We start from the raw sequence: 13,121 nt of genomic DNA on the forward strand, positions 1-13,121 counted from the left end.
GGGGGGGGGGAGGCGGCGGGAGCCCCTGGGCGGCTGCTGCTGCTGGAGGTGGGTCTCCCGGTAACGGGGGGGGATGGTTCTTCCCGGGCCTGAGCAGCGTGGGCCCGCTGGCACCGGCTCCGTGGCGTGGGGTCCGAGCAGCGTGGCTGTGGAGAGGCCGGTCACCCCTTCCCGGTAACGGGGCAAGGCCGGAGCAGAGGGCTCTGCAGCCCGGTAAAAAAAAGTGCCTGCCGCTACTGATAGGCATATCGGTTGTTTGGGTTTTTTTTTAATTCGTGCCTGTTTTCAGTGATGGTGCTCAGCAGCCGCTCGTGGCGAGATGGTTATTTACAAGAGTATTTCTGCTGTTGCTACTGCTAGTGCAGCTGGGGGTAGCACAGGTAGGAAACTCCATACCAGCAATTCCTCTGAGATACTTCTTAATGCTATCAACAAGTCAAAGTCTACCAGGCTTAATTTTATTGTTGCTTTTCAAAATCGGAAGCGAAATTGTCAAGTACCTCGTTGGTATCCCACTACTTATTGTAAAGTAAGAGTTTTGGAAAACTTGTAAGGAAGTAGTGTAACAGAGTTCTCTCTCCACAGATGGAAGGTCTTAAGGAAAGGTTTTAATGGTAGAAGAGAGTGCAGTTTGCTTCCTGCTGTGGGGGAGGGGTATGGAGAGCTTACCATCTAGAACACTTAAGCTGTAGCTTTACTCTCTAGCCGGCATTTAAAATGCAGTAGAATACCCTGCTGGGAGTTTCGCACTCAGTTGAGAAAGTGGTCGTGTCTGAGTTTCTTACTGCATGCAGTTCCTGAGTCTCACCAGTGACTTCCTGCTGTCTTTGTATTGCTCCTGACTAGTAGAATAACTCTGTCAGCTGTTAAATCACACACGTGCTCCTTGAAATCAGTGCTGATAGACTAACAAGACTACTGGAAACCGGGAAGAGATTAGTTTTGTTGTACAGATAGGTATGTTTATACCAGACTGTTTTGAAGTAACTTGCTAAAATGCTGCCTCCATTTCCAGTTCCTTTACAAGAGCCAATAAAGAACACTTCTTCGTTAGTCACGACGGTAGGAGTGAAATTATTGCATCGGCGTTCTCTCTGTTAATGCAAACAAGCGAGCTTTGCGGGCTGCAGAAATACTTTGAGGATTGTCTGTGTTGCACATCCTCCTCTGCATGAAGAGTATAGTTGGTTTGGTTTGGTTTTTTTTTTTCTTGCTCTCGAGCTGGGGGAAAAAACTTGTCAAAGGATTTATCATGGTACGGATATGTGGTCACATCTAGCCTATCCTGTGAAGTTGGGATGTTGGCAGTTGTGTGGAAAACCTTGATGTCATTGTTTCTATAACTGGTACTAGCCCATGGGCTGTAGTATTTTAGATTTCCAGAATGTATTTTGCACTGATGAGAAGTTAGTTTGTGGATGGCAGGTCAGTAGGTTTCACTTCTTAATGTTTATGGAATCCTGTCTGGCATAGGCTGTTTTGAGCTGCCCGTTAAGTTTTTCTGTTCTCAGTGTGGTGCTTGTAAACACATACTTTGAAGGTTTTATGGGCAAAGTGAACCTCTGTTTAAATGTAAAATGTATTTTCTAGATAAACTGAACCTCTGAATCCTTTTTGATTCATTAGCGCTTCAGCAGCTATCACGTAGTGTATCCAACTTCCACTTGAAACATTAATGCTGCAGTTCTACTGAGTGAAGGATGAAATGCAGAGTTTTCCTAAGTCGCACTTCAGATATTCTGTCACACTGTCCAACTCCCGAGCTGTCTGTGAGATGAAGGAGTGATTTTTGTCATGTGCTGTGTTTCCTAGCGATCGCCTTAGCCAGGTGATCATCATTTCCCAGGAAAGATGTTTCTTTTATGTTTCTTTACATTCAGGTTTGAACTGGGGAGGAAGTGTGTGGACTTAATGCTTTTAGGAGCAGAAAGCAGCTGGGTTGTGGTAAAGCTGCTGCTGCATTTTGTGTCATGTCCCAGTTGTGAACACAGCTCAAAAGCTCTGAGTGGAGGTTTGGGTACTGATTTTTTTTCTCTTTCTTTTTTTCTTTTTTTTGCTTATGCCCCCATTGCACAGGGCAGCTTGTCTGAGTAGTGGAAATTGCGTATGTTTTGTGTCAAATACAGAGTTTAAGTTATACTGAACAGTCAAAAAATAATTTTAGACTTCTAGGGTTGGTGCAATCTCCTGAGGTCATATGAAGAGTTTAAAAATAAAATAACAAAATACTGCATTAAGATGCAAAGAAAAACATATATGTGGGAATCTCTCCTCACATGAAAGTATAAGAAATTGGTTTAAAGTATCTATCAGCAGATCCAGCCTTGTCGTCTCGTGTGTGGTTTGTTTTCACTAGTAACGTCACAAAACTTGGTCGCTTGTTCTCTTCATATTTTAGTAATTGCAGGGTTTGACTTCAAATATGAGGGGAAGAAGCCATAATGGCAAGAATGGTGTCATGCAAAACTGTGCATTGAATTTTGGCAACCGAGTTATGTTTGTTAAAATTAATTCCCTCTGTGTTGTTGTACTCGAGCAGAGGTCTTAGTTTTTTCTTTGGTATCTAACTGATGCCCAGCATCAGTCATCTGTACTGGCTGTGGTACCTTCTGGATGCCCAGCACTGGTCTTCTTTGCTACTAAGAATAATTTTTTTAAAGGTGATCACTGTTAGCAGGGGTTCAGCTGTATGTTTAACAAGAGTTTATAAAACTGCTAAGCTAAAATTGAGCTCTGTGCCGCAGAAGTGCTGTTGGAGCTTTAGTCAGCTAAAATGGCATTTCAATTCTGTTGTCTTACGAGGACTTTGCTCTCATTTAAGTGGTGTAATTATGTCATGGTTAATTGGCAGGTTATTTTGATCTAATAGTTTCAGATTATTTCTCTCTAGGATACTGCTTTTAATGGTACCTCAAGTTCGATAATCAGGTAGCAAACCAAGAAATTCAAGCATAAGCTTCTGCCCAAACAGCAGTGATTTTTGACTCTGTCAGACAGTTGTGACATTATCTGTTCTTAGAGGCCAGATTTGCTTGGCTATGTAGCTGAACTTACCAAGTTCAGGCCTGGAAGACTGAAGTCTTGCTTGTAAGTGCATTCCCAATTTATACGAAAAAAAATGGGTGCTCCTGACATATTGCGTTTCTTTTTGGGGTATGTTCAGGTTTTTTTAGCAATCAGACAGAAGCTTGTTTCAAAATTAAATATGATTGTGAAAATATAGCTAGTTTTTTTCATAGTAGTATGTCACTGGATCATGAGTTCTCTGAAGTGGCTAGTTTTAAAAAATTTACGTTTGTGAGCTTGGTTCTGTTTTATAGGCTTAGATGAATAAAAATACCTTGTACTTTTGTACAAGCTGTGTGAGTTACTTTTTATACATGCTCAACACAACTTCTTATCTTAAAAAATTATATCAAGGTCAAAGTTAATAAAGCTGGCAATGGTTCCCTTCAATAAGAAAAAAAAAATCTTTTCTAACTCTCTCCATTGTTTTCACAAATACTTTGACAAACTATGTTAAACTGGTATTTTTTTGTAGGAGGACAGTATATGGAAGGAAATACACATTTAAAAAAATATTCTGGTTCTAAGGGCACTTTTTAAAATAAAGAAAAAAAACCTGAAAGAATTTGAGTGTCTGCAGTGAGGGATGGATGCAGCAGTACTGAGTGCTGGATGGTATGGCTTTTAGAACCAACTCATGCTTTAATGGAAGAGCTTTTTAGTCTTCTTTTGTGAGCACCTTCTTCATACTCCCGGGTGTTGGTGGATGGATACTGCTGATTCACTGGTATAGATGATGTGCTGTCTCTACCTAAGCATAACTACAGTTGACTTTTATAGGAAGGCAGTGCAAGTGCCTTAAAACTTGCTAAAGACTGCACATTTCCAGGCCAGGCTGTTTCCTGTTGTCATGAATTCAATACTATGGAAAATGGATTCTTTTGATTTTTATTTAACAGTGTTATAATGTTTACTGCTACGGTTTCTATGAAATAGCTTGAATTTCTGCTTGAAGTAAATATGCTGAAATAAATTTTCTTTTTTGTTCCTCTTCAGGCCTTTGCACAATTTGATGCTGAAGGAGATGGCACCGTAGATGTGGAGAATATGCTGGAGGCTCTCAAGAATTCTAGTGGAGCTAATCTTCAAGGGGAACTTAGCCATGTAATCAGGCAACTGCAAGCTTGTTCACTAGTTCCAGGTATGAGAACAGAGTGACAAAACAAGTGGATTCCCAAGTCCTGCCCTATATAAGGAGTGCTGCTTCAATAAATTCTAATTTTCTCAAAACCATAGTCCAAGTCATTCTCACTTCTCTAATGTCACACAAGTGAAGTTGCTGTAAATTAAAAATTTCCCATAATTGCATCCAGCTAACTTACTTTCTTCTCTGCGTGACTGGGGAGCTTCTCATCCTTGTTTGGTTTATCTCACAGACAGAAAACAGTTCCTTGCAAAATTTTGGTGAGTGCCTAACTAATGCAGTCTTGTACTTGGTAACTGGAGGAATAAATCCTCCACTGAGTCTGTTCCAGGTGATGAGTCATATACTTTATTATTATTATTATATTGTTATTTAGCATTTGAAATCCTGCTAAAACATAATTCACTTTTTCTAGCATATAGTTTGGAAAGTGTCAGTTTCCAGAATTTGATTTCTGGGATAAGTATCGGTTACTGGCTTTCCTTCCAAGCTTTTGATGATAAGTGGCTAAAGGGGATTTGTCTTAGAGGATCAGACAAGAAGTGTTAAATTGGCTAATAGCCAAGTCAGAGGAGAGTACTTAATGAGGTACTATTCTATGCATCCAAATGCACTGTGATTCAGAGTACCACTGTTCAGGAGCTGAAGTTTCTTACGAAGTTGGTGGAAAGCATTAGGCACCTCTTTGGGAATAATCCATAATGCCAAAGTGAGATGCTTAGCATAGCTCAAGGTGAGTGATGTGAGTACATCAGCTCATTAGCCAAGCAGCAACTGTTTCAGTTAGATATTGAAGGTAAGGGTTTGGAGCTTTTGGGACAGCAAAATAAGCTTAAGAACTAAGGGGTTTGGTAATTGTTTTGAACCCCTTCAGGCATTTCAAGTAACTGGCAAAAATATTTGCACCTTTTGCAGTCCTGCTGTAAAGGTTGCAAACTTGAGCTGCTTCCTATGGTGGAATGTAGTTCCAATATTGGCTCCCATGCTTAACTTGGATTTACCTAGTAGTAAGACCTAGAGGGGGAAAATGATTTCTTGGATAAGTCAGATGTTCCAACAAAGATAGAAATAATGTTTCTTTCTAGGTTTTATTGATATATTTTCTGAATCGAAAGAGCGTCTTGGTCTTCACGCTTCAATGATACTGAGATTCTTGCACCGGAATCGGATTTCTAGTACGGCCATCCCTTACCCAGTGTTGGAGTACTTCAACAATATCTGTACTATGCGGTCTTCTGTATTGAAGGATTCTTTAGATCGACTTCTCCTAAAAGAGAGAGGTATGTAATATTTTTCTTTTTTTTTCAGGATGGTAGTGTAATCGTAGCTTGAAGAAGAGATTACAGATAAAATAAAAAGCTTTCTTTGCTGTTTAATCTTCAACAGGCGTGACTTTTTATGGAGTTGATCTGCATGCTTCTGTGGTGTTTTTGTTGAAATTTTTTGAGGCATGTGAATGGATTTCCTAACTGCCTAGCAATCTGAGTAACACACTGGGATGTTTCTCATCTTTCTCCTGACCTCTTTCAGAATGATGATTACTAATGTACAATATTCTCTATTCAGTCAGATACCTCTATTAGTTGCTGGAAACTTGGTTTCCATGTGAAGGTGAATGTTTTCTGAAGTTGACTGTGCAGTATTAAAAAATAATTTATTGTTTTAGGGTGGAGGTAGTCGATCTTTTATTGTATTTCAGGTGGGACTGTCCTGGTGGTCTCCCTAGAGGGAGGGCTCCTTTTCTTCACCGCTTGACTCGGTATTTTCAGATCTCTGCGCTTCTTTTGAAACGGATCATGTAACTTGGGGAAACAGTCTGCTTTGTCCCTTCCCTAGAATAGCTACATTGAGGTTTCTCCATCATATTTTACTTTTTCCTCTCATCAGTTTGTATTTTGCCATAATAATAATGATAAAGCACTGATGAGGCCAGTAGTGAAAGGAGGAGATAAAGGCTATTGAAATCCTGACGAAGTAGGAGTTTTTGTACTGCAAGTGGTAGATTGAGATTATTGTGATTTCATCTGAAATGAAACTTTGCTGTCTTCTAAGTTTCTGTCAGAAACACCTCTTCAGGAGCTGTGTTCTGTGCCAACAACTTATTTTTATATGAGATAGTTATTATAAAGGTATAATAATTCTCGAAACAAGCAAAAGAAGAATATTATGAGTGATTTCTTCTCTTTGCAGACTACCCCAGTGACTTGAATGGTAATCAGGAGTCGGACAAACTGAAGTCTGTCACAAAGTGCTATACTCACATAGAAACCTCATCCAATTCTGCGGATATTGACAAGATGACAAATGGAGAAACTACATCCTTCTGGCAGTCGGATGGGAGTGCTCGCTCACATTGGATACGGTGAGTGACACAGCAATATACAGCTGAGTTTTGGGGTAGTTAGTCCTTAAGTTTTACAGCCAGTGGGCCATAATTGAAAAAAATTGTGGAATTAATGAGTGACAGATGAATATAGTTGAACACAAATCATTAATCTGCATAAAGTTTAAAGACCTAATCACCAAGTAAAAGTGTTCACCTGTAAAATGCATACATCTTCCATGCTGACACATACCCTGTTTTGTAGCTAAGCTTTCCAAACTCTGTTATAGATGCAGTGGTTAGTACTTGAATAGGAGTGCTTTGCCATTGCCTAAAAAGTTACTGCTCCATGAAAGAGAAATGTTTGTGGTTTTTTTGGTGTAGAACTAAAAAAGTTTTTTTTTAAAAAAAAAAAAAAAAAAAGTCTAATTTTGGTCATTATTGACACTACATTTTCATTTCTGAGGAATGAATTCTCAGTTGAAAAGCTGCACAATAGAAAATTCTACAGTCTCACTATCAGAGGTGACCGTCATTTAAGTCAATTACAAATTTTCGAACTCATCCACCATGATATGATGTTGGTAATGCCTGTGAAGCATTAGGTAATTTCTAGTGGATTTATTTATGTTTGTAGAATTGGAAACTGAGTGAAGTTTAGCTAAAAGTGCTTGATTTATCTTCTCTTTGCAAGAACTGTTTTATCTTCTTTGCTTTGCAGTTTAAAGATGAAACCAGATGTTGTTTTGAGACATCTGTCCATTGCAGTGGCAGCCAATGACCAGAGTTACATGCCACAGCAAGTTACAGTGGCAGTGGGAAGGAATGCCAGCAGTCTTCAGGAGGTCCGAGATGTTCACATTCCAAGCAATATCACTGGCTACGTAACACTGTTGGAAAACGCTAACATTAGTCAGATGTGTGAGTCAATAAAGATACCATTGGTATATTGTTTTGCTGCTTTTTTGAAGGTGAAAGGTTGGGTAGATCATAAAATGATGTGTTGAAATAGCAGTCATTAGAGCAGAAACTTTTGACCTTGTCCTTGGGTCAGAGAAATTGCTTTAATTGTAGTTTAATTTCTAGGCTATAAGAGAGTCTTCTGAGTCTTTCTCATGAAATCTGTCTGTAACTTGGGCTAAGGGTTGAAGAGCTAGAATGACTAAAGATGCAGTTTTAGCCTTTCAATTTGAAGATACTGGGCAGTTTTAAAATATCTTTGCTTGCAGAGTGAAAGCATATGTTGGATAATAGTATTTAGCAAAAAATCTGCTTCTGAGCAAATTTTTTTTTTCTCTCTTTTTTTTTTTGGTAGCAAAACTCTGAAGTTGGTCAGATGATTTTTGTAAAGCAGGTTTTATGCTAAGTGTTTTTAAGTAGTGTTATTTTTAAGTCTGGTAGATCTGTGGGTGCTATATTGGAATCCATCAGAGGAAAGCTGCTCCTTCCTAAGATGGTTTCTGCAGCTTCAGAAATTTTGTCCCTTCAGCTCAAATAGGTGCTTTTCACTAAGATGAACCTTTTCTGCCACAGAAGCGGACAGCAAGGATGTTGTTCCTCAAAAGTAACTATGACAATGTTAGCTATGCAAAATGGTCAAGAACTGATGTGAAAATTTTTATGTAACTTAAAAATTTGCTTTTAGGCTTTACTCCTTTTCCCTATCTCTTCCACTACCACTGCCAAGACACTTCCTATGTATGGAGGTAAAAGGTACTGGGGAAATAATCTATAAGCTATTTTTCACTTTGAGGGTCTTTTACTACTTTTTTCCTAATTTCTAGCCGTACAATATGTAATGGATCATTTGGCCGTTCAAAGGCTAAATTTTCCAAATCATACGGTGCACAGTGAAGAAACATGTATAGTTGTCTGTATGTGGAGGTACTGTTATCTGCTGCTGTTTTTCTAAGAGGTTTTGCAGTAATTATTGTTTTGAAAATCTAGATTCTTCTAGATCTAATCCAGCAGAAGAAATGGGAAAAAAATTCTATTTTGTGTTTTGACAGATGTACAGATAAACATCAAGCGTTGCCTTAGTGATGGATGTGACACTAGAATCCATGGACTCAGGGCTGTCGGTTATCAAAGAGTTAAGAAGGTGGGCGTCTCTGTGTGTGATGCTTCAGCTATCTGGTACTGGTCTCTGCTGACCTCTCTGGTAACAGCTTCCATGGAAACAAATCCAGCATTCGTTCACACTATTTTACAAAATACTCAGTAAGTACCAAACTTCCATGGTGTGCCTTTTTTTTTTTTTTTGTTTAAATACTTCCAGCTTTAGTAAACTAACCTGTCTTGTGTAACTGGTTTCCACTCCCTCAATTAAGGTGTTTGAACATCTTTTCAGCTATCACACTGTTTAAATTTTGATATTTCGCTCTTATCCATTTGCACATAGTGGAACAAGTATAATTCTCCTAGCTGTTGTATCTAATCTGCTTGTTAAGCCGTGATTGAAGGGACACTGAAAAATACGTTTTTAACCTATCCTTTGACTTGTAATAATTTTGAGAAGCCTAAAATTAATTAATTTTCTTTCTATAATCTTATTGATTATAAATATTGGACACATTCCACTCATGAATGCTGCTTAATGAGCTTAATTTTCAGCAAATTCTTGCTTGTGTAGTGCCTTGTCATGCATTATGTGGGTATATAGTCGAGTATATGCAGTATCTGTGCAGATGTCTGCTTGTGGTGATTGGCCATTTTCTGTGTAACGTTTCCTTGTTTGTCTGCCAAACACTTCTGCTCGATGACTTGAAGGATTGGAATCTTAATAAAATCACTACACACCCACATCAACTTTTTATGGAGCTTAGTTAGCATGCTGCCACCACTTAAAAGCACTGCAGTCATTAGGTTAATGAATACTGTGGGCTAAAGTCCATTAAGCCTATCCTTAATTTGTGTCATCTATGAAAGCTCTTTAAAGTTTAGATAACTTTATACATGCTTACATCTGAAAAAGGTTCATAGTTCCAAGCTTTACTAAAACTGAGAGCCTTCAGTCTTGCTGCAGTTTAGATTATTTTTTAGAAACATAACATGGATCCTGAGCTAATAAAACCTGAGAAAGTTATGAAGGAGTCTTGACTAAAAATATGCATTCAGGAATTACAAATTCAGTGTTTGGAATTAGCAAGTAAAAACCCAAACTTTAGTATTGGATAGAATGATTTTGATGAAACCACTTAAGAATTCCTATTTTTAGGGGTTATTACATTATCTTAGGAAATTAAACAAAAATTCTCATCTGAGCTAACAAGTTTCTCTCTTAGTTTCTATTTGTAGAGACCTACTCGTAAAAAGTGTGAAGATTCAAATGTCTAATTCATTTTAGAAGGCTGTTTTCTCTGATTCTGTCTGGTTTCCTGATGTTATATTCTGTTCCTTTTACTAGGAAAGCACTGCAACACATGCCACCTCTATCCCTCACACCGGGCTCTACAGATTTCTCAAGCTTCTTATCTCCAAATGTTTTGGAAGAAGTCGATAGTTTCCTTATAAGAATAACAAGGTGAGATTGTGTTGATGTATTTTGATGCAGTGGAAAATGGTTTAGAAGAATTTGTATAGCAAACATATTTCATTTTTACTCACCTGCTCTTTTTTTAGTATCTTGAAAAATTCAAAGACACTAAGAAACAGGCACCTTAAATTTTTTCCATGTGAGCATTATTTGTCTTTATTTAAAAACAAAGTGTTCTAAATTTTCTTTTCATACGGTTGTTTTTTTTCCCTCCCCAGTTGTTGTACTACTCCAGAGGTTGAACTTACACTCTTGGCCTTTGCCTTAGCCAGGGGGAGTGTTGCTAAAGTGATAAGTTCCCTTTGTACAATCACTGATCATCTGGACACTCCATACAAGGCTTCATCCCTTATTGCTTCCATGGCAACAGTTAGACAGAACCTGCTGTATAAATACGGTAAATGAATAATTGTTGGATCCTTTACTATACATAAGACAATATGCAGCTTTGAGTCGTTTTACTTGTTGTTCGGTGGGGTTTAAAATTATACAAGACTTCTGAATTAACAGCTGTTACCAAGAAGATAGCCTGTGAAGCTGAACTGCCCTAAAAGTTGGTGATTAGATCAGCTTTCTGCGCTCTAAGAATTGAACCAGGTGGCATCATCTTGAGGGAGGAAACATGAACTTTGTAGTTTGTATTGTATAAAAGTAAAATAACATAAAATATTTTTATTCTTCCAATAACACACTTTTTTGTACGTTTAGCCTCAGTAAGTGGCTGCTTTTGCAGATGTGCATAGATTTAAGATGTGTTTTAAATGTCATGTCATTAGCATCTATTTACAGTTCTTTTTTCACTTTTATAAATTAATCTGAGTATGTCATAAGTGTAGAGCTGTGCACAGTCTGACATAAGGCAGTAAGATTTTGCTGTATCGACTGTACTTGTTTGATAAATCTGTATTTTCTCAGGTGTCAACTTCTGAGATTATCGTTAGTCTCTCACAAAGAATTTTTCCCTTTGTTTGCCTTTTAGTGTGTTTTCTGTCAGGACTTCTTGGCTTGTGCCAAAGAATACATTAATTATTTTATAATTATAGTATCAGTATTTAGTTTCAAAAGTTTTGAAAACTGCTTCCTTTTTCCCAGAGTAGCTGCTGCTTTTTGCAAGACAAGAGTGGTATTTCATGCGTTGTGAATTCCAAAGTGTGCACCTAGTTGAAGGAACATCATTTGTTGTGGTTTTCATTGTCCTTCTGTCTGTACCTAAGACATGAGCTATTTCAGATTAATGTATCTCTTATACTCCAGTTTCTTCCCTCTTTTTTTGTCTGACAATGGTAAAAATCTCATAGTGTTATATTTTTTTCATTTATTTTCTGTGTGAAGAACTTAGAACTGGAAAACAGGCTTTCTATTTTATGAGTTTGATAAACCTGTTGGTTTTCTTACTTAGGAAAACCATTACGACTAACTTTGCAAGCATGTGATGTAAAGGGAAAAGAAGATAAATCGGGGCCTGAAAACCTGCTTGTAGAGCCATGGACTGGGGATGGTAAGAGCCTGGAGATGAAATACAGAATATTCAACCAGACACAAAGGCTGTTAACAAGGCTGTGGTACTGTAGCCTATGTATTTGGTACTACTCAACAGTTTTATGATACAGAAGATCTATAATTAAAAACCAAACCAACATGTAAATTCTATTTTACAACAAGGTGAATTTCTCAGGAACCAGTTTATTGTCAAAGCAAACAAACCACAGGTTGGATTTTGGGGAGAATTACTGATATTCTATGTGGAAGTGAGCAATGAGTTGTCATGAAGAAAACTATACTAGAGCACATTTTGTGGGTTGAAGTCATGAGTGATTCACTGCTGGTTTTCCAAATATTGATGGAGAGAGATGGTAGAAATCGTTGAAATTTTCACAGAGTGCATGTAACTATTAATTCTCCTTTAAAGCCTGTCTTTGTTAATGCAATGTTTTTATGTACTGGATGCAACCTAAAGAAAGAGATTTGTGTTTCTTGACTTCCTTTTTAAGTGAAATGCCACCTAATCTTTTAAAAAAAAAATCAGGTATTGTCTTGTGCAGTGCTACTGGTAAATGAAAGCTATTACGATAGAAAATTGGGCACATCTTAAATGCTTATTTTACCCCTCCTTTTGCTTGTGCTTATTGTTTGAGTTTAGTTATTTTGTGGATTGTCTTCTGATGTTTTATGGATCATGGTCTGAGGAACAGGGGAGTTACATCAGTGAACAGAGCCATAAGCCAAAATTCTGTGAGTTACTAGTAAACTTCAGTGGGGAAACACTCTTGAAATAGCTGTAGATACTGCATTCCCTAGAGAGACACTTTCTGGAGATATCCATGTGTACTCTGTGGGAGTCTGTTTTATTTGGAAACATCTCCTAGTGAACATTTCACTAGAAAAGCGTAGTGTTTTTGTTTCCCCCCTTTAGTCCACAATCTTGGTGTTCTCTTTCAAACACCTTGTACTAGCAGTCCTTCCAACCTCATTCCATTCCTACTGCTGCTTTAGGTTTTCTTACTGAAACTGGGAAGACCAGAGCAAGTATCATTCTTTCTACTGGAACTGAATCTTCATTTCAAGTGACACAAATTAGAATAAAGGTAGGTAGTTCCTCTGCGCTTTTCAAGTAGAAGGCTTGCTTTTTTCCCTAGTGGTAGAGTTGAATTAGAATTTTTTTTTTTTGGTATGAACTGAAATTTTAAATTAGTCTTGCAATAGTGTTATTTTGGGGTTTTACTTTTATGTAAGTCACAGGGAAGTTAAGGAAATGGAGGTCTTAAGTTGTTTCAGGGTACCATACGCATGTAGTAAAGACATTTATTTTCTATTGCTTTTGTCTGTATCCTGTAATATACTGAAGCCAGTGAGCCTTAGGTGTATGGTTTCTCTCTAAAGAGTATGGATTGATTTGTAGTATTATATACCTTATATTTAAAATAATTTTTCAACTCTGTGAAGAGCAGATTTCAAGACATATCGCATGTGAGTTCATATTAAATGTAGGGTCTTTCAAATTCTTTTTAGAGACATCAGTGTAATTTGAACACTTGGCGTGGTTTTATCTGGTT

General features: G+C 37.8%; 1 protein-coding gene across 1 annotated transcript in view; it reads left to right on the forward strand.

Annotated features, from left to right (window-relative positions):
• The first annotated feature begins 3,243 nt into the window (after positions 1-3,243).
• The window catches only part of ZZEF1 (zinc finger, ZZ-type with EF-hand domain 1), a 56,376-nt gene continuing 46,498 nt past the window's right edge, over positions 3,244-13,121 (forward strand). The window contains exons 1-10 of the mRNA XM_010573898.1: positions 3,244-3,297; positions 4,063-4,207; positions 5,296-5,490; positions 6,401-6,572; positions 7,255-7,454; positions 8,543-8,753; positions 9,940-10,056; positions 10,287-10,465; positions 11,468-11,566; positions 12,562-12,653. Of these exons, the coding sequence (XP_010572200.1) occupies positions 3,244-3,297; positions 4,063-4,207; positions 5,296-5,490; positions 6,401-6,572; positions 7,255-7,454; positions 8,543-8,753; positions 9,940-10,056; positions 10,287-10,465; positions 11,468-11,566; positions 12,562-12,653 (1,464 nt within the window). The remainder of the gene's footprint in view (positions 3,298-4,062; positions 4,208-5,295; positions 5,491-6,400; positions 6,573-7,254; positions 7,455-8,542; positions 8,754-9,939; positions 10,057-10,286; positions 10,466-11,467; positions 11,567-12,561; positions 12,654-13,121) is intronic.

The sequence above is a fragment of the Haliaeetus leucocephalus genome, unplaced genomic scaffold (genome assembly GCF_000737465.1).
Source record: "Haliaeetus leucocephalus isolate CR32 unplaced genomic scaffold, Haliaeetus_leucocephalus-4.0 Scaffold395, whole genome shotgun sequence".
NCBI lineage: Eukaryota > Metazoa > Chordata > Aves > Accipitriformes > Accipitridae > Haliaeetus > Haliaeetus leucocephalus.